General features: G+C 38.7%; 2 protein-coding genes across 3 annotated transcripts; both read left to right on the plus strand.

Moving 5' to 3' along the window:
• Window positions 1–8,711: 8,711 nt before the first annotated feature.
• cryba2b (crystallin, beta A2b) lies at window positions 8,712–12,000 on the plus strand. Of its 2 annotated transcripts, XM_037686867.1 has the most exons (5): window positions 8,712–8,796; window positions 9,434–9,621; window positions 10,287–10,428; window positions 10,689–10,831; window positions 11,644–11,791. In XM_037686867.1, exons 2-5 carry the CDS (start codon window positions 9,464–9,466, stop codon window positions 11,789–11,791), a joined length of 591 nt encoding a protein of 196 aa, XP_037542795.1. In that variant the 5' UTR covers window positions 8,712–8,796; window positions 9,434–9,463. The 2 variants fall into 2 exon arrangements, with proteins under 2 accessions (XP_037542795.1, XP_037542796.1); XM_037686868.1 differs by lacking the exon at window positions 8,712–8,796 and having other exon boundaries at window positions 9,464–9,621; window positions 11,644–12,000.
• Window positions 12,001–16,960: 4,960 nt separating this feature from the next.
• fev (FEV transcription factor, ETS family member) lies at window positions 16,961–19,464 on the plus strand. Its single transcript, XM_037686112.1, has 3 exons — window positions 16,961–17,009; window positions 17,584–17,655; window positions 18,423–19,464. The coding sequence occupies exons 1-3, from the start codon at window positions 16,961–16,963 to the stop codon at window positions 18,965–18,967; spliced, it is 666 nt and encodes a 221-aa protein (XP_037542040.1). The 3' UTR covers window positions 18,968–19,464.
• Window positions 19,465–25,698: the final 6,234 nt, after the last annotated feature.

Consider the following 25,698-nt stretch of genomic DNA (forward strand, 5'->3'; position numbering starts at 1 on the left):
TCCACTCTAAGGGGGTGGAGAAAGGAGGATGGAACAGAAAGAGGAGGAGAGAGGGGGTGTGGGAGTAGAGGTATAAAAAGTGACTACCTGTCCTGAAACAGGACACATCCAGTCAGTGTGAAAGATGAGGACCAAGCTTGTGCATGACTTTTTATTATTCCTCAACTTCTTCAAAAAGGTAGGCCATAACTTCATACAAATCATTTACTCATCCATAAAGTTCTGGTGTTTTAACGTCTTTTCTTTATTTTTCCAAACCTTTTTCCTCCCACCCACCCCCAGTCCTGAGACAGGATGTGACGAGAGACGACAGCTGCTTTTGTGACTTTTCCTCCACTTTGTCCGTATTTGCTTCACGTTGAGCCTCACGTACAATACCTGAAGATGAAGTTTTGTTCGTTCGGCTCGCGTTACGCAGGTACGGGTTGGCAGCTGGAAAAGGCACAAAGTTGTTCATTTTTCTTTTAGTCAGGCTCCACGAGAAGAGGACCGTGACAGGAGCACCAAGGAGCCAACAAAATTATATTAAACACTGAAATAAAAAAAGGCACATCTTAGTTCAGGTTCTTTTTCTTATTATGAGATACCAAAAAAAAAAAAAAAGATCATACATTTAGTAGCAAACACACCAGGTGTTCTGAACAGGTAAACTGTCTCATTTGCATACAGCTGGCAGCAGATAAAGCACTATAGATAGGTGCACAAACCAATCCAGGACTCATTTATCCAGGTTTTAAAGCCTAAAAGGACCTTTTTGTTTAGTCTGCGTGTTGCATCTTGCATCTGTTCTGTACACTTTAACTTTTACAGAATAAAATAAATGAACGATGCAAATGTATAAGTTGTACGTTCATGCAAGTCTTTAGGCTTTAAATGTAAAAACGTGTGACAGATGTGGCAATTTTTTTTTAATTTTTATATAAGTGTTTAGTTGTGCCTGACCTGCACCAAGGCTTGACATTTACCAGAGCAGGGGTGATAATCTCTTTATCTCCCTTTGGACAATTTTTTTTTTCCAATTGGCACATTCATGATGACACCATGGTTTTTCCACTGGGGGTGGGCGGGGGAGGTGGGGGGGCTTGTTCATTACTAACCATCTCCTACGTCACAAAGTGAGACCTCAGGCAGAGTGCAGAGAGATGGGTTTATTGGGAGGTTTTGTTGTTCATTAACCAAACATAAACCACTCTCACACACACAGGTCTGGTACACACCATCTGTCATCTGGATGTCATGATAAACTATTCAGTCATTGTCATATTTATAGGTTGTTGTTTCTGCCACTGAACTTTATGGCTTTAACTAAAAACAAAGGTGAGCAGCTTTGCTAATAAGCTTTTATCACTCTATCAAATAGGTCTGGTGCATAAAATGTAAAGTCCTTGGATATGATAGAGATATTTTGCATCATCTATATGGGGCCCGACAGGCATAAGAATAAAATACATCGATGCTCAAAAAGAATCTGGGTAAAATTTGAAAAACAGCCAAATAAAAGTTATATATGTTGTCTTTGTAGCATTTTTGTGTGCAATGATTTTCTAACTAAATGCAGGTTATTGCTATTAAATTGTCTCCGTGTGCTTTTTAGAGCCCTATCACTCTCCATTATGTCAAAAAGCACCTCATCACCTAACGTCACGAGGAAGCCTGTCCCAGCCTACATGTCACTTTTTCACCTGAGAGCCTATTTACCTCTGCCTGAATCTCCAGTCAATATTTGTTTAAAGCCAGTGGACGGTGAGCTTCACACTCCTCAGTATCCTGGTTACCTTGCTCCCATTTCAAACGACTGTCCTAACTGGTCCTGCTGTTGCTGCACCAGTCCTTCCAGCTCCTGCAGCAGCACTAATGTGCAGATCAAATGTTTCTGAGTCAGCATGGAAACTAAATCCTTCCCACAATCATTTAGTGTTTCTTCATTTAAAGAAAAGATGCTCTTACTGTTTTTACTTATTTGAATGCCATTGATACACGATACATGACATCGTCTGAATCAAAAGCACAAAGAAGTTACTGTATTTTTTTGGACTATAAGGCACACTATAGAATCCTTTAATTGTTCTCAACAATCAACAGTGAGCCTTATAATTCGGTGCACCTTATGTATTAATAATTCTGGTTGTGCTTACTGACCTTGAACCGATTTTATCTGGTACATGGTGCTCAAAAATCTGTCAAAATGTTTTAGTTTCGCTTAATGTGCCTTATAATCCAAAAAAATATGGTAATTGTATCAATGCTGTACATATTTTAGGTAACTTTAAGTGCATTCTATATTGAAATATTTAAAGCCAAAGCATTTCTTCCAAGGAATATCACCCACCATGTTCCATTTCTGCATTTTAAATTAAAATAATATTTTCCTGAAAAGGGATGAACCTAAAGCCATTCTTGTCAAACATGACCAACTACAACATTGTGAGACCGTGTGAGATGTGACAGCAGTCAGAATAAAACTTATACAACCACATCAAACTTAACCCAATATTTGTATAAAAGCCTTTTTTTTAATCCATTTGTTTGTGTTTTCTAAGGCCAGTTGGCTGTGGCAGCCATCTTGAATTAGATTTACTCCAAAAGTTGAGTTTTAGATGATGATTTCTGAAGGTTGAATACAATCACTGGTTCAACAAACATTTCTCTAAATACATACACAGGCAGACAAATGAAAACATTTTTTTTATCAACCTCTAAATAGGGAAACCCACTGTTATACCCACTTCAGTCATTCAAAATCATGATTTTCCCCTCCATTAGTTAAAGATGAGGCAAACTTACACAATAAATGCATTATTGACATACCACATTCCACACAAAGCCCTCAGTCTCTTATACATTATGAAACGTTTCCTATCATTCTCTTTTATCATATGCAGCTTATTCTTAGCACAGTTGTGCTGCCTGTGCCGTGACCCCGTGAACTCCGTTCTGCTGCATCATTAGCCGTATCTCTGCATCACAAACATGATTGCATTTACGGTGCCTGTCCAACTCTTTGGTAGTATCTGCACATGTTGGAGAGGAGCGGGTGTGTGTTTGGTTGTGTGTGAGCGGGCGCTGCCTGTAGGCCGTGTGCTGTTTCCTCTGACAGTTACTGATAATGAAGACTCATGCAACTCATGCAAATGCCCGGGGCTCTTTTCTTCTGCCAGGTGGCTCCTCCTCACCTCCTCTCCCTGGATTTCACTGAGTAATACTGGATGAAAGTCCACTTTTTATAGTACTTTTGGTAATTACGCCTTAAATGTTCTTAAAAGCTTTATGCGAGTGCCTGTCGTCACAATTTAATACCATCCGACTTTCTCGTCCTGTTTACCAGCAGTGAGGACTCATGAAGGCTGCCACACAAACACACACACTCAAAAAAATCTAATCATTATAAGGTTTCTTCATGTTTTTGTGTCCAGCTGGTTAAATGTCTGGTCAGGGAGCGGTGGAGCCAACGAGCAGATGTCCTGCTCACATCATCCCTACCTGGATTAGTCTCCATGGTAACATTCCACCTGAAGGAGGGCATTTATTCAGGACGTTCTGCATGTCGTTGTGCTTGTGTATGCAGACATACAAACATTCACATGTGTGTGTGTTTGTGCGCGCACAGGTGCATATTCAAATGGTTCTGACTGACATTCAAAATTTAAAAGTGACAGTTCCGGCAAAATAAAATGGAAGGATGAAGGGAGGAGTGCTTTAAAGTAAGTGCCATGACACTCCATCCTTTAGTGGAACAGTGGAAAACATCAGGAAAGTGTTTTTTATTCAGAATTTATGGTATATTATATAGTTTTGTGACCCTCATTTTTAGTTTGTTTTTTTTCCCCCTCCAGTTTACTAAAAAAACAAAGTTCTCTTTGACGTTTAGATTTGGCTTTAGTCGTCTGACAGCACACTGTTACAACTTATCAGTACTGAAGAACTGTTGATAAAACTACACTTTTCATAATGCAATTTTAGTATGATAAAAGTATGGCAACTACTAAAATGTTTAAACTGTGAGCTACGTGTGTTACTAGTACTTCTCTGCATTTGAGTGTGAATAAAATGAGCTTTTGACCTGCAGAAACTAGAACCCAGTGCAGCTAAAAGTGAAAAAAAAAATAAATAGAGAACTGAACAGTTTGTCAATTAAACACAAACAACACAAGTTCTCTGAAAATCATTTATTAGCATATACATGATAAAACTAACTCATTAAAACAGCATACTACATAGTGGGAAAACAACAACAACAAAAAAAAAACAGTTCGCTGGTGCTAAAATGGCCTCCGGGGCCAGTCCTGTCCCCCGTCAACTCCTCTGAGACAGTCATGTCAAAGTGGTTCAAAACACCAAAGTTCATGCTCAGTAATCCAAGTAAAACATCCAACAATGTTCAATCTGGTCATCTGGACAGTTTCTTTTTTTGTTGAGACGTCCTGTCCTTAATCCAAAAGACTTATTCGCTTTGAACTTTGCATCAGGATACATGCTCTATTGTTATCCTAGTTTTTAGATTTTTCCTAATATGCTGCTACTTTTGGCTTTTAGCTAACCATTGGCTAGAATTAGCTGTTAGTCAGAATTTTGTTACTTTTAGCTAGTCTTTCACATCATCTACCATTAAGCTACTGAGTTGCCACTTTTGATATTTAGCTAGTATTTTGTTTTTGACCTTTTAGCTAGCATTTTGTTACTTTTAGCTAAGATTTAGCTATGTTTGAATTAGAGCTAGTATTTTGACACTTATCTTTTAGTTAGCATATAGCTACTTTAGCTCTTAGCTAGCATTTTGTTTCTTTTAGTTTTTAGCTCACATTTTATTACTTTTAGCTAAGATTTAGCTATGTTTGAATTTGAGCTAGTTTTTGTTACTTTTTGCTTTTAATTAGCATTTAGCTACTTTAGCTCTTAGCTAGCATCTTGCAGCTTTTAGCTAGCATTTTGTTACGTTTAGCTAGGATTTAGCTATGTTTGAATTTGAGCTAGTATTTTGCTACTTTTAGCTTTTAATTAGCATTTAGCTACTTTAGCTCTTAGCTAGCATTTTGTGACTTTTAGCTAGCATTTTGTTACTTTAGCTCTTAGCTAACATTTAGCTACATTTAACTTTTAGCTATCATATTGGTTCTTTTAGATTTTCCCGTTTCATCTTAACAGAAAATGTCAATTATCTAGCTAATAATATGAGCCATTAAATAAAACCAGTCTTGCAAGTTTTTATTCTTCATCCAGGATTACTCAGTAGTCTGTTGAAGGTGATTTTGGTTTGTGTGGTCCTGGTCTACAGAAACACTGCCTGCTGGTTTATTTCAAGTGTTTTTGCATTTGTGGGCTTTATGTTCAAATTGACATACCGGTAATTTAAAAAACATATTAACAATTGCCATCACGGGGCTTCACAGCAGCAAACAGCTGCTTCAGAAATGGACAAGAAAACTTGAGTTCAAGTCAAACAATTTGTTCTCCATTTGTACCAACGTTTCCAGTAGAGCAGATGATTCATTTGACTGGTTTAAAGTCACATGAATGGACTTGTTATAAATCCAGATAATAATTCAAATCAGTAACACACAGAACCAGCTCTATGCTGAACTACACTGACCCTCACACATGCAAATTCCTCTCTCCAGCTGTATTTCACTAAGAAATGAGGAGTGCATGTGACGATGTGCACGCCTGCTTGTGTCAGCTTCATTGAAGTATATTTTAAAACAAAACACCAAATTTGTGGGGTTTGTTATACCCATGGGTGAGTTAGGGACAAAGTGAATTAAATTCATGATTTAAGAACGTTAAATCTGTTTATGATTATTGCTGATCTTCGGTTCACAGTGTCCAAAGCAATAAAACCAAATGCACCGTGCACTTGTGTGTATTATGACTGAGATCGACAGCTGATTCCTTTTATCAGATCTACTAAAGAAAGTGAATTTTCCTCTTCTGGTTTAAACACACACAGTCACATGCAGACCCGTTAAACGTACTCGGGTAGTAACTTAAACCCAAACAGATCACAAAATCAAATTCATTTATTTTACAGCAACCTGCCCTTCTATCTACTCGGCTTTTGTTTCTAAAAGAGGGGGCAGGTTGAAACAGTGTGACAAGGTAAACAGAATTACAGCTCGCACCATGTCTAATGCAAGTGCACCCCCCCCCCCCCCCCCCACACACACACACACATCTGTGTCTAAACAAGCCCTTCACCTGCTCATCACCTGCTCTGGGTGCACACACGTACAGAGAAGCACAATGAATGGGTTAGCATCAGACAAAGAGAAAGCTGGTCACACAAGTAAACACATGGCCCACAGGTAGAGCACATACACATGTGCAAACACTCACACTGTAAAAAAGACTAAAAGAGCTGAACTCCATTAGAACTCAGTGAGAAAAAGAAGGACACACTCATTTAAAGAGTGTGTGTTTTGGTTCCAGACATGGCTGCATGGTTGTTGCTTTTCGTTTAGGATGTTTGTGGCAGCAGAAAGTCCAAAAACAGTTTTAGCACAAATATACTAATGCTGACACAAAGATGGCAAAAATGATAATTCAATTTAAATGTCCCCCCCCCCCCCCCCCCCCAGAGGTGGAGGATTTTTATCAACACAAATGTAATACATATATTTTACCACTAGATGGCAATAATGTTAAAGAAAATGTCCATCCCCAGAATTAAAAAAAAAAAAAAAAAAACTCGTTTCGTCACACAACCATAGAAATTTAATTATCTCATGTTTTCAAAAATATATATATAAAATGCTAGAACATTGTAAAATCAGAATAAAAATGTTTTTTATTTCAAAACTTGCATTAAATCTAGCCAAAACAGTGAGATTGTTAATTCAGATTACATTTGTGAGAGTCAACATTTTCAAAGCTTTATATTGCAACTATTTACAACTATGTAATGAATTTAAGTTTTACTTTTACGAATACATAGAGCAGTAAACGTTTCAGCTGCCGACCCACAAATTAGCAGGGGCGTGCGACCACCTAACATTACTGGTTACAACAAAAATACTACAAACTAGCTTCGAGAGGACATGGAGGTGGAGGGACATATAGGAGACTGCGGTGTGGGGTTTAAAAAAAAAAAAATTGAGTTCTGAAGACCATTTTGGGAGATTTACTTGACATTTTTAAGACCCACAGTGGGGTCATGACCTTAACTTTGGTTTTCACAGCTTTACATAAAACCCACAGTTATTGGAATCGGCTCTTCTACCGTATTTTTTGGACTATAAGGCGCACCGGATTATAAGGCGCAATATCAATGAACAGGTGCACACAATTTAGTTCCACCACATCACATGTGGTGCGAATGACAAATAAAGAAACTCTGACTCTGTTTTCATACATAAGGCGCACTGGATTATAAGGCACATCAAGCAAAACAAGTTCATTTTGACTGATTTTTGTTGAGCACCGTGTACCACATAAAAGTGGTTCGAGGTCAGTAAGCACAACCAGAATTAATACATTAGGTGCACTGGATTATAAGGCTCACTGTCGAATTTTAAGAAAAATTAAATAGTTTTAAATGCACCTTATAGTCTAAAAAATACAGTAATATGTTTTTGTTCACAAGTAGGGGTGCACCAATAAATCGGTCAGTTTATTGCCCCCTATTTCCTTAATGTTGGGATTAGAGATCGGCCGATACTTACACAAGAGAAACCGATTTTACAGAGTTTTTGTAGTTTTAAAAACAATTGTCTAAACTTCATTTATATTTCAGCTGAAATATAAACCTGTTAAACATGAGGTAGTGATCTAGAGCACGACCTCATGTCCAGTTAAAACAAGTTTGTATTGTTTCTAGGATATTGTTCAAGGGTATGTTTTCCAATAAAATAAAAGTGGAAAATTGAAGGTGCATTGTGAACTTATAACACCTGACAGAGTCGCTTATAAAACAAAATCGGTATCGGCAGGTCAGGCTTTATATAAGGAGATCGGTGATCGTCCAGAAAACTGCAATCGGTGCACCCCTGTAACATTTTTAACACAAATATGACTTTTATACACACACGTGTTTGTCCATACTGACGCATTTAAACATGGAATTAAGCTACAAGTGATTACGTGAATACATTAATACAAATTTACAAATAATTTTGGTATTTTTTGGTTAACATAATTTTGATTAAACATGATTTTGGTCTTTATTTAGACGCTCATCTTTTTCACCTTGCTGTCTTGGTTATGAGGGTTAAACATCTATCATCTTGTGTGTTTTAACAGTCATGAATGGCGACAGAGTGGAGACCCAATTTCCCAAATGGTTCTGGTCTTAAAGTGAAGCAATAAACCTCCTCGTGGGTTCTCCAGCTGACTGAAGGTGAAGGAAATACCCTCTTTGGTTGAAGTTAGCACACGCCCTCACCATGCGAGATGCCTTGAACTCTTTCCTCATAGTTCAGGATCCAGTTTACCTCCAGCAGAGTGGGAGATACAGCGAAGGGGGGGGATCAGCACCCAGAATGTGTCTATTATCCTCCTACACCAATCAAACTGTTGTGTCAGTGTGTTGCCATTGTTTCGTCCTGGGTCAGGCTGCGACTGACCATGGCTGCCATATTGATGACTCAGTCAGTTTGGGGCTCTGAGGACAATGAAGCCCTGGAGCCTCCACAAAGCGCCAGGCTAATGCTCTCCTTTCAGCCGGCTGCTCAGCTGCTGAGTGTGCAAGGCTGCCGGGCATGTGGAGTGGCGCAGGTCCAGGGGGCCTCGGCCCTATAAAAACACAGGCGAGGGTCTCGTCCCCGACATTGATTATACTGGATCTGTCCCACCTCAGTACCGTCTGTAAGTATATCATGTTACCTCATACGAAGCTGCAGGGGAATCCATACAGGATGACAGCTGTGTGTACTGGAGTCCAGCTCATTGATAAGAAGATGATCGTTGTATTATATTCTAGAGAGATGGACTCATGGTTTGATTTGCTCATGAAATCATGAAAACAATTTGTTCATTTCTTTTTGGGGGATTTAAGCAAATCAAATCTATATTCCTTTTTTTTTTTTAGAAGAATGCATTGTTACCCAAAAATGTGCTTGTGTTCTCTATGTTTATATCACACAAGCATTTTCTCGAACCTGCAATGATCTAATTTTACTGTACCGCAAAAGTAATTTAATCAAAACTTAAAAAAAAAAAAAACAGAAACAAGACGTATGCATTTATTTTTGCTTCCATTCTGTATGGTTTGCAACATATGTGGTCATCTGGGTAACAAAACTTTCTGCTGAGATGAAATGGACTAATCAATATATTTTTATGTTCTGTATCGCTTTACTGATTATTTCAGAGGTTTCAAAAAATTGAATAATCAATTATAAGGAAACCAAAGAGCACAACGTGTTAGGTTTTGTTTCATCGAATGCATGCGCGCCTTTTGTTATGGATTTGAGTTTAGTTCAGTGTAATTGTTCTTCTCCAGAGAGCAAGCCCCACAGGAGAAGCCGCAGCCATGAACACTCAACAGATGGAGCAAATGGGCCAGTTCCGGATCACAGTCTGGGAGGAGGAGAACTTCCAGGGAAAGCGCTGTGAGTTCATGCTGGAATGTCAGAACATCATGGAGAGGGGCTTCAACAAAATCCGCTCCATCAAGGTTGAGAATGGACCGTAAGTCAGAAGCACTGGTGTTCTGTTTTAGTACACACACACACACACCTTCAACCAGCTGGCCCTGCTATCCTCTTTAGCATTTGTAGGATAGTGTCTAATAATAAGGCCAGGATTTTATTATGTTAGTTAGACAATCAAAGTATTTTATTACATATGTTATAATTCACATCATGATTAAAACGCTCATACATTGTATTTAATTTGCCTAGAAAAGCATGAATAGAAAATAATTCTGCGAACCGAATTCTATTAAAGGATAGCAAAAACATAAATATACAAATTACAGCCTGCGGTTTTATTACTTTACTAGTTGGCATGTATCGCTTGTGTGTGTGTGTGTTTGTGCATTCATGTGTGACCCTGCTGTGATATGAGTTGGCTGCATGCAGCTGCCGGCTGACTGACTGTCGATCAGATAACGAGTCCTGGGTGCAGCAGGGACGGCAGCAGCCCTTAATGTTTGCTTTGTGCCTCCAAGTGGCAAAAAAAAAACAACACAAAGAAGAAGCTGTGTTTGGTTTTAGCATGGGGGTCTGTTCAGTAGGTTGTTTATCACCATATGACCATTTAAAACTTGTTTTTTTTATTTACTTTTTTCTCCATTGTGTTGCATTCTTCACTGATTTTATTTTTTTACCCCTTTCTTTATTCCTCTCCTCCAGTTGGGTGGGTTATGAGTACCCAGAGTTTCAGGGACAGCAGTTCATCCTGGAGAAGGGAGACTATCCTCGCTACGAGGCCTGGAGTGGAAACAGCAGCTACAGAACTGAGCACCTGCTTTCCTTCAGGCCCATCAAGTGCGCTGTACGTTCTCTTTCATCCCATTCACCTGTTCGAACCGGCTCACTGCTCTTCTCCACCAATATTTGGTTACGTTAATTATGCATCACATTGCTTTTAACCCCTTTATGTCAGTAATTTTCTCCTGATTCATCTCAGATGTATTGTTTTGTACCTCTATCAAACTGCTCGATGACATTTGAACAAAGGTTTTCCACTTTTTTTAATTGCAGAAGAATATCAGCTGTTAAATCATTTATGCATTTTCTTTCGTTCCTCTGCAGAATCACAGCGACAGCAAAGTGACCCTGCACGAATGTGAGGACTTCCAGGGCCGTAAGTTTGAGATCTGCGACGACTACCCCTCCCTCCAGGCTATGGGCTGGTGCAGCAAGGAGGTGCCCTCCATTAAAATCAACTCCGGAGCGTAAGTCCCATATCGTCCTCTCTACAGATGGGATCTTATTTCCAAGGTTTATTTCCTAATGTTCATCAGTTTTTTGTTATTTTATTGTTTGCACAAAAAATAAACGATACACATAAAGGAAAAGATAAAAACTAAATATGCAGGAGAGGTCATAAAAACCCAAAATGGGCTTACAAGGATAAGGAAAAAAATCATAAAAGCTTTATACAGAAGCTTACATCTTACTTTAAACACACACATACACACCAAAGCGATAGATAATAGTTTATTATAAATGGACCAAAAATATTAAAATAATAATAAAAAATAAGACAAATGTGTTAAAAAAAAATCCATAAACTTTGTTTCAACTTTCTTTTAAAGACATATAATATTGCACATGATTCACTTTGTTGTTTTAAACTGTTCCACAGCTCAACACCTTGATGCATGCATGAACATTTAGCAACGTTCTGCAGAAGGGGATATGTAAATCATAGCTCCTCCTTGTAGAGTATGAATGAGAAGAATTAAACTCAAAGAAATTATGAACATATTTAGGTAACGACAATGGAATACAAATAACTTTATACATCAAGATTCCTGTTTGATACTTATTCAGTTAATGCAGCCATTCTGCCGTTTGATGAAGTTTTGTGTTATAGAGCGAACAGACATACAAAGGCTGCTCACTTTCTAGGAACTCCAGACTCTTTATCAGCAAATCGGCGTTTTGTTCAGTGTGAACTGAAATCTGTAGCTGCAACGTTTCCCCAAGTCTGTTTTGAATCCGTCGACCTAATAATGACCAGACCCGTCCTTCATCTCTGCAGCTGGGTGGCCTACCAGTTCCCTGGTTACCGTGGTTACCAGTACATCCTGGAGCGAGACAGACGCCAAGGCGAGTACAGAAACTACAACGAGTACAGCACCCAGGCTCACACCAACCAGGTGCAGTCCATTCGTAGGATCCAGCACTGAGCCGACACCCTGCACGGTCCCGACCTGAACAAAAACAAAACTAAACGCTTCCTGATGGTGAACCCTGGACAGACCGCTGCCACTGAACAGTAGACGGACAAACTCTACCGCTCTGTGGCTCTGGATGTTTGGATATTTTAAGCGCATACTTCTACCATGCTAAAGCTTGTTCTTGAAATAGGAAATAAAGGCTTTTCTTCAAAACTAGAGACCGTTTGTCAGTATTTCTTTTTTTTCCTATAATGGCGTTTTTCCACTCCAATAAAATAAATAATGTAAAATACTGTTACAATTTTCAAGACTATGCTTAAGCAAATTACTTTTGGGATGACAAAAAAACATAAAAAAAAAACGTCTGAGAAATCAGAGCCAGTTTATTTATTTTTTTCCTTTTCTGAGATGGATTTTAATTTGTATTTACTGAAAACATATTTAGCCTTTTAGTGAACCTACATGGAACGATTTGATTCTGATGTGTACTGTTGTTCTCGTCACGTTGTGTTCTTAATAAACAGGAGCATGAGATTTCTTTGCTTCCTATTATTTGTTTTATGTCACTTGGGCTGCTGGCACAGATGCAGGTTTTCAACGTTGCCCTCAGTTTATCTGTTTTCCTACAGGTTTTTAAAAAAGAGGTCATCACGAAGCAAGATGTTGTTAAAATGTGTTTAGATGCTGAAGAACAGATTATTTTACACCTACGATCAAGGTTCATTATGACACAAGTCCATCAGTTTGAACCAACTAAAAATCGTAATTTCCTGTTATTAATGCTCAACTTTTGCAATTCTGGAGTGGATGTTTTTCCCCTCTGTCTCTGTGTTTTTATGTCTGTTGTCACAATACCTCTAGAACTGCTGGGTAGATTTTAACGTAATTTATAGAAAGTAATCAGTGAATGTACATCTAAAACTTATCAACTTTGGAGTTAACCCAATTCAAGATGACTGCCACAGTCAACAAATCTAAAAACAAACAAAAAAAAACATTAAAATGAATCTCAGATTGACAGAGAGTGGGGTAAAACTGGTTGTGGTAGTAGCTGAGAGTTAGCTACACCACATCCATGCACAAGACCTTTGCTTAAAACTGTTGGAGTCAACATTATCTGTTAGCCAAATTTCTCATGAACTATTAACTGGATATTTATTAAAGGATTTAAGGTTCTTTATTTGTCATACGCACCATATGTGGTACATGTGGAATGAAATTGTGTACACAGGGTCCCAGTTACATCCAACAAAGCATAAAATGTAAAAAAATAAAAATAAAACAGTAATACGATCTAAGATATGAACTAAGAAACTTGTGAATAATGAAACTTTTAAGGAATAATCTTTCAATTCAGTTTATATATATATATAGCACCAAGTCACAACAGAGGTCATCATAAACATTCAAATAGATTATGAAAGCCAATTAATAAAAGTTATCTATCCGAGGAAGCCAGATTGAGTTGAATCTTCACTTCCTCACAGTCTAGTGAGCAAGCACAAAGGAGACAGTGGAAAGGAAAAACTCCCTTTAAACAGGAAGAAACCTCCAGCAGAACCAGACTCAGGACGAGCCGCCATCTGCTTCGACTGGCTGGGGTTTGAGAGGAACAGGAAGGAGAAACAGACAAACATATAACGGCAGGTCCAGGTGAACGTTCTATAGGAGGAAAGAAAACAAACAAACATTAAGCTAGAAATAATTACAAATACAAACAGAGGAGAGTAAGTAAGGACAGCAGCAGAGTGAGGAAATAATAATAATAATCATTTTATTTAAAAAGCGCCTTTCAGGACACTTTACAGCAAGAAACATACCCGATGCATTAAACAAAGTTAAGAAGGACGATCTGGTCTAAAGAGATGTGTGTTTCAGTCTTGAACAGAGAAAGAGAGGTGGTGTTTCGTAGGTCTGGGGGTAGAGAGTTCCAGAGGTGAGGAGCAGAGCAGGTGAAGGCCCTGCTCCACACGGTGGAGAGGCGGGCAGAGGGTACATGGAGGTGCAACGAAGAGGAGGAGATGGTGAAATGTGAAAATGCGGTCAGTTTGTTCTCCAGCTGTCTAAATCTATATAGCAGGATAACTAAAGGATAGCTCAGGAAACCGAAGCCAACTAACTATAGAATGTAAAGACTTAAGCCTAATCTTAAAATTAGACGAGGTGTCATTGGATATGAATCTTTGTTTTTGGAGCGAACCCAATTTAGGATGGCTGCCACAGCTAATTAATCTGTGGAAAAACAAATCACGTGGATAAATCAGTCAGTTTTCCACATGTGCTGCAGCTGTGAGTCATTCCCAGCACACAGAGTGTGAGCGCTCACGTTATACAGAAACAATAAATGTGCACGGGGTGCTCCGACAACGTCCCGCTCTTGGCGACAGTTGAATTTCTTACGATGATTGTGCGTTTAGTGAAACTGTAGCGGCGCACTTTTTGTTTGCTCATCCTAATGTAACACCGTCGTGCTGATCCTGGACACGCCAGGATCCTGGAGCGTGTTTACCTCCACGCACACACATACAGCAGCGCTTGTTGGTTCAGGACGCCGGACTGCACGTTTACACACCCACGAGCCTTCGCCGGCCTACACTGTCCCACACCCAAAAGCAACAGGATCTTTGAATAAATGTGTAACCGTGCACACACACCTTTCTCAAATATACATTCCTCTACACCCTGATTAAAGCAGCTGCAGGGAGGCTCGCACTGAGGAGTGACACTTGAGACGTGCAGAGAGCTTCATGGCCGCACCGTCCCGACCGCACAGGTAAGCAGAGACAAAAGAGCCGAACTTATACAGGATGACAGCTTTCCTTAAGGTTTGAAGAATTCATTGAACAAACGATGAAATGCCTTTTTGCTATTGCTCTTTTTAAACGAATAACATATATTTAAAATAGTTAGACTTAAGCTGACAGAGCTAATGAGGCACAGTTTCAAATACAGCAAATGTCTTTAAGGTTTTGTTTGATTTGTAGTGAATTGAAGTAGATTTGGGTGATCCCCTAGCACTTCGTCAACAAGATGTAATCTGGCTTCTGAGGCTTGTTTTAAGTTGCCTGCGGCTTGTATTTGGACACAGGCAGCTAAAGCAAGTCTTGGACGCCAGTGACACACCGCCGACCTTTAAAGTGGAGGGGAAAACAGCACGAAGGCACAAAATGAAACAAGTTTAGACTCGCACAAAAGATTTGTTTTATGTGTGAGGAAGTGACAGTCTGAAAAGTAGGCGCTGTATATGCACAATATACAGGATGTATACGTCACTCCACAGAAACAGCTACTGGTTTTGGAGGTCCATGCATGCCTGAGCTCAGTCAGGTGACTGATTGCGTAGCTGGTTAATTATTAGCACCATTTACTTTCAGTTTGGTCAACACAACGAGCTGCGGATGGGGAATATGAATTCATGTCACATGTTTAAAGGGTTTGTTTGACGTTCAATCAAATACACATTTTAAGATGGAATTTAACATTTTTTTTTCTGTTTAGGCATGACATCACTTGTTTTGTCTTTTCCAGGCTGCAAAGCGTTCACTTTTAGAGAGAGAAATAAACTGATGAAACATACGGAGGGGGGGTTTGTGTGATACATAGACTCAGGATGTGCAAGTTGTTGTCCTTGCATTGGCTTGATGGATTTCAGTGTGAAAGCAGCAGACACAAAGAAGAAGACGGATGACAACAAACAAATATCCTGGAGTCAAAACGGTGGTGTAAAGGTCACGGATGTTACCTTGTAGTGTTTCGTTTTCGTTTGTTCATTTAGTTATCGACAAACTTTCCAGTGAGGTGTTCAATTGCTATAACTTATTGTCAATTTATTTCTGTTTGTAATGTCCATTTACCTGAAATAAAATCTTCCAAACGTTCTGTTTAATCCTTTGTGATGACAATTGTCTCCTTATAAAAGATCGATCCAGTTTTAAAGCTAACCGTTGAAAAGTATGAAACCATATTATTCTAAGCTATCGGTGCAGTTTGAGAGTAGGTTTTTCATAAATTGCAGTTCTGAACTGCAGGTCTGCACTCAATGTAAACAAAGCACTCGTTGCGTCAACCACAACAAACATGGAAGCTCGAGTCCCATAAACTATAAGTAAATATGGAATGGAACGAGTGAAAAATCGAGATCAAACCATTTAAAAAAAAAGACATCAGTCAGGTATAACACACTTATAAAGATTATATTTTGTTTTATATATTTACTTTTCATTTTATATGCATTTTATGGCTGTTTATCACCGTGTGCACCTTATGGTCTGTCTAAAACATGTCCCTCTTGAAAACGAGTCCTCGTGACTCAACGAGAGTAACCTGTATAAATAAAGGTTGGATTAAAAAAGTAAATATTGGGGATCCAGAGCTCAGGATTCAAACGCACAGCTTTTGCAAAACTTCTGCTAGACCTGGTAATTTTAACATTTGATCTATTTCAGTCATGCTTTTTCATATTTCAGGACACGTTCACCAAAAATAAGACTAAACATTTTATTTCTTTAGGATAACTTTTCTTTTTTTATTACCATGCCCTTCTTAAGTTTGCAATAAGTTCCTAACGAATGCTCATATGATATTTCAGAAACCATCAAACAGAATGCATGATGGTGTCGGTGGACATAATGATTTTACAGTTGTGACGTCATAGCCATATAACCCTAAGTCCACACAGAGAAGGTTAGGAGGGATGCAATGTTCCTGTTGTTCCTCACCCACTGAAGCGTGCTCCTCTGAAGGTAAATATTCGTCTCCCAGCATGAAACAGGTCTTTGCTGTTTGCCCAGAGCTAAAGAGGCGGAAAAGTGAGGAGGATCTGAACTGGTTTCCATGTCAAACACTTCAATTCACCATAGAAACTCAGATCTTAACGCGGAAACTTTATTAAACTGTGATGGCGGATTGATAAGGGCTGAATTTCTATCGGCCTCTTTTTATTGTGGGCACCAGGCGGGCTGACAGAGGTAAATTGCTCTTTTAATTAAAGCAATGCACCAGGGGAAATTGCTGTCTGAATATTGTCTCAGAGATGGGGGCCAGCGACAGTTGCCTGGAAACTTCAATCTGTCCCCCCGCATTTATTCCAGATCGCAGTTATGAGATAAAGTTTAATAAAAATCTTTCCCTGCGCCACCAACGAAATGAAATCCAAGCCTTGCTGAGCGTCGGAGCACAATGAGGCAAGCCTGCGGGGGACAGCTCATGTTCAACATGTATCTCTCAGGTTCGTCCTTCGGGCCGGGATGAGCGGAACCGGGCTGTTCTGGCTCGGCTGCTTCGGGTTTGTCCGGCGGCTGCTGACGCTCCGGTTCCAGAGCGCGCGCGCCTCTTTTCAATCTGGGAGCCCGTCTGCTCTTTTGTCGGAAATCGGAAATCCTTTTTCCTGGACGCGTTTCCTGCACAGGGGACCGCCAAGACGACACGCTTTACGCACCGGACTCCGCGCGCGCGCGCCCGGATCCAATTAGGATTCTTGTCAATTTTAGGATTTTAAACATTCCACCTTAGAGATATTGGAACATTGCTTTTTTTTTTTTTCCTCATCTTATATGAGCTTTTATCTTCTAAAACCCAGCGCAGCTTTTTGTTTATTCTTACATATCCACCTGTTTTATTTTATATTAAAGTGTTGCAATGATCCATAATAGACATATTTGTATATTAGAGGATTTTTCTAAACAAATCAAAACAAAACTGGGGAAAAAAAAGGGCATTGCAAAGAGGCCTCTGTTTTAATGCTTTTACAATATTTCAAAGGAATGATAACAACATTTATGTGTTTTTATGTTTTATTTCAGATCCAACAGAAAATCTGTTGAAAGAAAGTAAAGGAACGTCCTGGGGTCCAATAAATACAGGAGTGCAAAAAGGTAAGGAGGCGCGCAACAGCGGGACGAACGCATTTATTATATGGATGTTTTTTATTTGACAAAGGTTATTATTATTATTATAAAAACAAACAATAGGCCTACTCAAAAAGGAAATTATACTACAATATTTTTGAATTACATTTCAGAATAATTAAAATAAATGAGAGAGACAAAAAACTTAATAATCGTTAAATTCTTCTCCATCATTTAATTTTTCATTTGTTACAATTTTCCTTCAAAATTTTACATCTAGCTTAATTTAATGCATTGTTTTCTATATTTATTTGTTTTAATTTGAGCTTCAGATCTTTATATTTTAGACCAATAGTTGCAAACCAAGCCTCCACTTGGTGTAATGTTTATTTCTCTCTAAAACTTGCGTTTTAAAATATGTATTTGCAGATTTGAACAAGAAAGAAAAAAAAATAACGAAAAACGAACGAAAAAAATGCATAAAAACACTTTTTAATGCATTTTTTTGTGTTTTTTTTATTTATTTTAAAATGCAGTTCAATTAAATCTGTAACATTTTAAGATGATCATTTTACAAATCTGGTTAAATGTTACGAAATTTCTTAATTAAAAAGGTAATCAAAAATAACATCTGCAAACAGATCTGTACAGACTGAAGAACAGGGTGGAGAGTAACTTGGTTCTTTTTGGAAACATTTATGAATGGAATCATTTGACGTGATTATGTGTTTAAAATAAAAAGGAGAATGAAGAGATTTGGATAATCCAAGTGATGTTTGGGCCTCCTGTCTCAGGCAGTGGGCAGATCCAGCTGTGGCAGTTCCTCCTGGAGCTCCTCTCTGACAGCACCAACGTGTCGTGCATCGCCTGGGAGGGCACCAACGGGGAGTTCAAGCTCATCGACCCGGATGAGGTGGCCCGGCGCTGGGGCGAGCGCAAAAGCAAACCCAACATGAACTACGACAAGCTGAGCCGCGCGCTGCGCTACTACTACGACAAGAACATCATGACCAAAGTGCACGGCAAGAGATACGCCTACAAGTTCGATTTCCACGGCCTGGCGCAGGTGTGCCAGCCCTCCACCACCGAGCAGGCCCTCTACAAGTTCCAGGGGAACTTCTCCCCGATCCCCTTCTCGGGTTTCTCCAAACTGAACCTGATGGCGCCCGGGGTGGGGCCCTCGGGCTTCTCCTACTGGCCCGGTTCCCCTCCCGCGGCTCTGTATCACAGCCACAACCTGCAGCCTCCGGGGCCCATTGGCACCGTGTCTCCTTCCCACATCAGCTGCGTGAACAACATCAACAGTCTGAGCAACATCAACACGCACCCCTACAACTGACTCACGGAACCGAGGGGGGCGCTGGGGCCCACAGGGCGGCTTTGGCTGATGGAAACATCGAATTTAGCGGCTTCATCCCTTAATTGGCACTTTCAGGCTAAAGCCCCAGTTTATCCAGAAACTAAGCTGCAGATTTTCTCATGGAAAGTGTGGTTCAAATTTAAAACGTTCTTTCTCGACTCGTCCGGTGCGCAATAACCTGCTGCTGAACACAAGCAAGCAAGAGACCCACAAACACTTGTACAATTAAACCAGAACATCTTTAGTTACTTTTCTTTTATATGTCTGTGAGATGTATTCTTTTGTCCTGCATTAGGCTGTGGAACGCACCACAACGTCTGATTTTACGCACAGCGCATGGAATCCGTTACGCGCGGCATTTAGACAAATTAACTAAAATCATAAACATCTTTTAAAAAAAAGTGCATTTCTTAATTATAGCAACACGTTGATGAACTGAATCAGAAATTAACATTTTAAACGAGGCGCGCTGTCTTAAGGGAGGTAAAAAAAAAATGCCGAAGGCATATTTTCAAATGTACGCAAACCCAAAAAAAAAACCAAAAAAAAAAAAACGTGAAATTGAAATAAAAAGCAAATTATTATCAGCTGCAATTCACGTTCCCTGTTTCTGTTCTACTTCATTACGGTTTTGTTTTAGATTTTTGCTGGACGTATCAGTTTTGGAGCAAATCGTCTGATTATTTTTGGCTCTTTGGCGCCATCTCGTGGTTTTGCGACTGAATTGTTTTTATTATTTATTTATTTATTTATTTTTTTTGCCTGAACCTTTGCCACTGATGAGTGTCATGACATGAGATTAAACACAGAAAATGTGTTAATAGTGAGTTTGAAAACATTTCTGGGAGGAGTCAGGAACACAAATGGGCTGCTTTTATTATAAATTAAATTACATAGCTTCATGTTGTGCAACTGTTTCAATGCCACAAAATCAAGTCAATAAAATTACATTTATACAAACATCCTTTGGTTCATAAGAGTTTAAATCAAGTCAGAATGTTGACGTGTTTCTGTTTAATAATTTGAGTTTCCGTGTATTGAACTTCACTTCTTCATCACATTTTCAAATATGCTCAAATGTGACTTTTACTTGTGATTAAAAACAGCCACTTCAATGACGAACTCATAATATCTGCTGACCTACAGGGTTTTATGAGAACAAAATTACTCACAATTGGATAAAAATAGCCTGAATTAAAAAAAATGTTGAGCACATTAAATATTTTTAGGACTATGTTTAGCTTTGGTTAGAACATATTCAGCAGCGTAATCTGGATATGCTTATGGGTCCCTTAAAGATTTAATAAAGCATAACTCATCTTGTAAACACATTATAAAGCATTAATAGCCATGCATAAAACAGTTATAAGATATATGTAACACTGAAGCAAGCTCACAGTTTGGCTAAGTCAGATACTGTACATTATTTCAAACGTTTTTCACAAATGGAAACACTATGAGAGTTTGCAGAACTCTTTATTTTGGCATATAATAATTTGAAAACTGAGCAAATAATGAATTACATTCATTATTCCTTCTTTAGATAGAAAACTTGTCTAATTGGTGTTTATACTGTTTATACTGTATGTGAATGTTTTTGTTCCGTGCCCTGCCTAACTTCTGTTGTGACTTGGAACTATATAAATAAACTGAACTGAATTGAATTGAATAGAAAAGTGCAGCACTTGAGCTTGCCAAATAGTGAACTTGCTTCAGTGTATAAAGATTTCCTCATAACTGTTTATAAATGCTTAATAATGCTCAATAAAGTGTTTACAAACTCATAAATAGGCTGTTAATAAAGCATGAATTAATCATTCATAAAGTGGCCCACTTTATTAATGAAGTGAAATCAACATGTGCAACATTATAACATACATTTCTGTTCAGACTTGCATTCGTTTTCTGGAGTGCTGCACAAAATTTGTCCCGGTTGTGGTTTGACTTTTTGGATGCACGTCCATTTTAACTAGTCCCATTAATGTAGATTAAATCTTCCCATCGATTACAAAGAGTCAGCTGAGATTTTTATTTATTTAATTATTGAACATCACATCACAGATTCAGCCGGACAAACAGACAATATCATACAACACCGTAACACTTTGAAAATCGAGTTTCCGTCTCTCTTGTCTAGCGATTATGCTTTAACTTTTTCTGACAAAATAATATTCATACATTTAATGTTTAATAAAATATATTGAATTTTTGGTTTACCAGCTGAAGAAAATTATTATTATTTTTTTTAGTTCGAAGTGGACAATTCTTTACCTTTAGTGTCTTGTAGCTGCTTCAAGGAGTGATAAAGTATAAATCCTGTGGGTTTAAAGCTTTAAAGCAGTACCTCTTTTTAGCCACACGAGGGCGACTTAACTCTTCTTCTCCAATGACAGTTTACATAACATGTTGCTCAAAGGGCTGGTTTAATATAGAAGACACAGATAGTGGCAAATTGCAGATTAACCCTTCACCTCATTTCCTCACAGTGCCACTCAGATAAGCAACTGGACTGACAGGACAAGAAAACAGAGACTGAAAAAAACACAAATGGTTTTTATTTTGATGACAATTTTGAGATGCTGTTTTGAACCTTCAAACCTTTATTCATGTATCAGTCTTTATGAATGAAGTGATGGAAGCATCAGCAAAGACTTGGAGAGGGAAGGAGTCAGTGTTTGTGGATGTGTCCTGCACATCAAGAGGAACAGCATGATGTCACAGCGGACAGCCATGCAGGTGCTGTAAAAACTCCCAGCCTGCATGCGTCCAGACAAAGCTGCCTAATCTGGAGTGTGTTTCTTACACCACAGTTTGTGCTTCTCCAAAGAGCACAGTGGAAACTCTTGGGGGATTTGATCACTTCCACAACGCTGCAATCGTCACTTTCCTCTGCGCCACTAATCTGCTGTGCCTGTTGCTGATCCTCTCGCTTCTTGCATAACAAACTGGGTGGGTGTTTTCCTGCAAGCCTCAGGATTAACTGTATGAAAGCACAAGACAGGAGAGAGAAGAAAAGACTAGAGATGAGCCGAGAAGCTACATTTATAGCAACCGTTTATATACTGTGCTAGACGCACTTACATTATACAGGCAAACTTTTGAAAGGTTTTAAAACTTTAATGCTATTTGTCTTAGATGTGTCATAATAATTTCTTCACATTGACAAAACATAAAAACTGTTCTACTGCTTTATTTACTGGCATTTAAATAAGATTTAAATAAACAACACATGGTTATGTCATCCTTACACATGGGAGAGAAAAAGACAATGAAACTGCTGCAATGTTTGATAAAAAATGTAAAAAAATCATATTGGTCTGTTCATCTAAACTGAGTAAGCAGAGATGTTGAGTCTTGATCAGGATGGCAATAAAAGAGCTAATAGTTAATAAAGATACTTAAAATAAAGCATTTTCTGCCATAATGCAGCGTGAAAGCTGAGCGTTGAAGGACTTTGCTTGAATTTGATGAAATGAAGAGAAATTGGTTAAACTAATTACTGAACTGTTAATTTTACTGGAATTACATTAAAAAAGACACAAAGGAAAATGTGACACATAGAGACATGTGAAAGACAAAAAAAGATGTGTATCAAGTAAAAAAATACATAAAACAACAACAAAGAGATGCATAAGGAGACATTAAACAAATATAAATAATACAAAAAAAAAAGGACATACTTTATAAGGAGACAGAAATTTTGTGTGACCCTTAAAAAGACATAAAAACCCAATAATTGATGCATTTATAGACACAAAAATGTTAATTGTCCTCACTGAGGATCACATTAATGTGTGGTGGCAGCACCATTTGATGGGTACCAAAATTCAATAACTCAGGTATAAAATCTAACATTGTTCAGTCAGGTCATATGGACGGTTTTGATTTTTGTGCGAGACATTTCGCCTTCCATCCAGAAGGCTTCATCAGTCTGGGGAAACAAACAAACAAAACTGCTTCTCCCCCAACAGCATACACCAAAGTGGGGGAAAAAAAACAAAACAGTTATGTTGGTGCTAAGATGGTTTCTCTCCTCCGGTGCCCGCCCTCTCCCTCGGCAGCAGTCACATCAAACTGGTTGAAAACACCAAAGTCCATGCTCAATAATCCAGGTATAAAATCCAACAATTTTCAGTCAGGTCATTACTTCACCACTTGCTCTTGCCGAGATCAGATTCTTTTCCCCTCCCTCTCCGCTTTGCTGCTCGGTCTGTCTGTGAAACTGCTTCTGAGCCTCTCTTGCGAGTTTCATTACTTTTTGTCTGTCTAAACAGATCTCACTTGTAAATGAGTCTTCTAGGCACAATGTGACTTATCTGTCTAAATAAAGGTTGAATGAATTAATCTGGATGGTTTCATTTTTTGTGCGAGACGTTTCGCCTTCCAGCCATAAGGATGGAGTAAGCTGTTGGGGGAGAAGCAGTTTTGTTTGACGTTTCCTCAGACTGTTGTAGCCTTCTGGATGGAAGGTGAAACGTCTCAGCACAAAAAATGAAACCGTCCAGATGACCTGACTGAAAACTGTTGCATTTGATGAGTATATTTTCACAGTTTTTAAATTTTCTTCAGAAAAGTGAGTGCGGGGTGTGAGGACAAACATCCCCAGAGAAAGACAAACAAAAGGAAACAAGAAATCCAACACTATTTTTTGTGCATGTATTCAGTTTAGGACCTTTCAGGAGCACCAACACAGTCATCAAAACCTGACAATGTGAATAAAGCTGAAGGCATGACTAAAGCCTTCTACTGATACAGCCTCACGAGCAAACCAAACTACCAGAGCTACCAACAGAGTAATTATCAGTAGTTGGGCAAAAATTAGGCAAATGGTCATCTTTACCTAAAGAATGTACCTAAATGTAAAAAAAAACAACTTAATTTTGAACTGAATTAAAAAACAAGGTACAAACCTTAATAAAGCTTCTCAAAATGTACATATGTGTGAATTAGACAGAAATGTATTTTCATCCCTCATAAATCAGCAGGTCTGTGTTCCCTGCGGTGCATCAGCACAAAGTGGTCCTCGAGCTGCTTTGTGTGGTGAAGAATCGCTGCCAGTGACTCATTCTTCCAAGCAGAGAGAGCGAGAGAGAGAGCAAGGCAGCGAGAGAGAGAGAGAGAGAGAGCGAGAGAGAGGGCAAGAGAGAGAACGAGACAGAGAGCGAGACAGAGAGCGAGAGAGAGAGCGAGAGAGAGAGAGCGAGAGAGAGAGAGCGAGAGAGCTGTAATAAAGGCTGAGCAAATTTAGAACAACACACCTACAGGTTGCTGAAATAGACCTGAGAGTAAGAAGGTGAGGGAAGGAGAGGTGAGAAAACAAGACACACTTAAAGACGGAGGAAGGAGAAGCATAAAGAAAGCAGAGAAGAACAATATGGATTAATTTATTCTGTTTTATTACAGAGGTTTAAGACGACAAAAAGATTCAATGAAAATCTGACTGTTTAGCATCAAAATAATAAAAAAAAAACCCATCTCGTTATCTGAAAATCAATCAATAAATGATTAATGAGAGGGCAGAAACTCAGGTGGACTTTATTTCCTTGTTGAAGCAAAAAATGTTGGGTTTCAGTCATTAATACTCAAATTAGTAGTTTCAACAGAGATGGGATTATAATCTGAAAATATGGGGAAAAAAAGTCATTTATTACTATGCGGACACATTTCTGGCATCAAGAGGAATATTCTAAAGAGTGAAATTATAATAAAGTGAAGAAAACAAACTGCGGGATGATAAAAAAAATGATCTTGAAACACAAAAATCAGATTAAAGAAATGTTAATGAGACAAAAGCATTTTCTCTCATAACTCAGAAGAATTAATGAGAACATAAAACTTTGTGAACAACAAGGTGAATTAAGATGGTACAGGGTAAATGAGAAGACTGAGTGTCTCTAAATGTTACTAAACCACTCAGATTATCTAGTTAGAGGTTACAAAGGTTGTGTTGCAACAGAACAACAAAAAGTGTATTTAAATTGTTCGTTCAACTTTCCATTAAAACAAACGAAGGTTACAAAAAATAGGAAAATTCTTACAAGATGAAAATAAACTAATTAAAACATGACTAAATGCATAATAGGTGTTAGAATAATAATACATACTTATTTTTACTTGTTCTTTTCATAGTTTGTGTCCAAATTTTTGTGTGTGGGAGTTCCTGTTGTTCCTGCTGCTCTGAAGACACTAGATGGCGCCAACATTTCCACACATGCAGATAATCTCCTTATCGAGATGCAGTAGATGACTTCTCCTCGCCGCTGGAGCATTACCTGCCTCTGGTAGTCGTGTTTCTTGCCATTTTGTATTCCATGATCCTTGAGAAAAACTTACCTGTACATACCTGTGTTCCTTTTGCCGTTTACAGTATCCCTCCTCATGATCTACCTGTGTCTGGACTTCTTTGAAGAACCCCTGAAAATCTCACTAACTCCTCAGCTGCCTTCCAACCACACGCCCTACTATTCATTTTTTTGCTGGAACATTTCACCTTCCATCCAGAAGGCTTCATCAGTCAAGAAACAAACACAAAACAGGTGCTTGTGGCAAACTTTAAACAACACTTTTTATGGATATCTTTGAGAAATGACTTTCTTCTTGCCACTCTTCCATAAAGGACAGATTTGTGCAGTGTACGACTGATTGTTGTCCTATGGACAGACTCTCCCACCTCAGCTGTAGATCTCTGCAGTTCATCCAGAGTGATCATG

Source organism: Nematolebias whitei, chromosome 13 (genome assembly GCF_014905685.2).
Source record: "Nematolebias whitei isolate Nwh7 chromosome 13, NemWhi1, whole genome shotgun sequence".
In the NCBI taxonomy this organism is placed as follows: domain Eukaryota; kingdom Metazoa; phylum Chordata; class Actinopteri; order Cyprinodontiformes; family Rivulidae; genus Nematolebias; species Nematolebias whitei.

Bases quoted from the DNA above. Each gene is read 5' to 3' on its own strand.
- fev (XM_037686112.1), top strand. From the start codon at position 16,961: ATGAGGCAAGCCTGCGGGGGACAGCTCATGTTCAACATGTATCTCTCA. The intron at 17,010-17,583 runs GTTCGTCCTTCG...GTTTTATTTCAG, and splicing joins GTTCAACATGTATCTCTCAG to ATCCAACAGAAAATCTGTTG. The intron at 17,656-18,422 runs GTAAGGAGGCGC...CTCCTGTCTCAG, and splicing joins AAATACAGGAGTGCAAAAAG to GCAGTGGGCAGATCCAGCTG.
- cryba2b (XM_037686867.1), top strand. From the start codon at position 9,464: ATGAACACTCAACAGATGGAGCAAATGGGCCAGTTCCGGATCACAGTC. The intron at 9,622-10,286 runs GTAAGTCAGAAG...CCTCTCCTCCAG, and splicing joins ATCAAGGTTGAGAATGGACC to TTGGGTGGGTTATGAGTACC. The intron at 10,429-10,688 runs GTACGTTCTCTT...GTTCCTCTGCAG, and splicing joins TCAGGCCCATCAAGTGCGCT to AATCACAGCGACAGCAAAGT.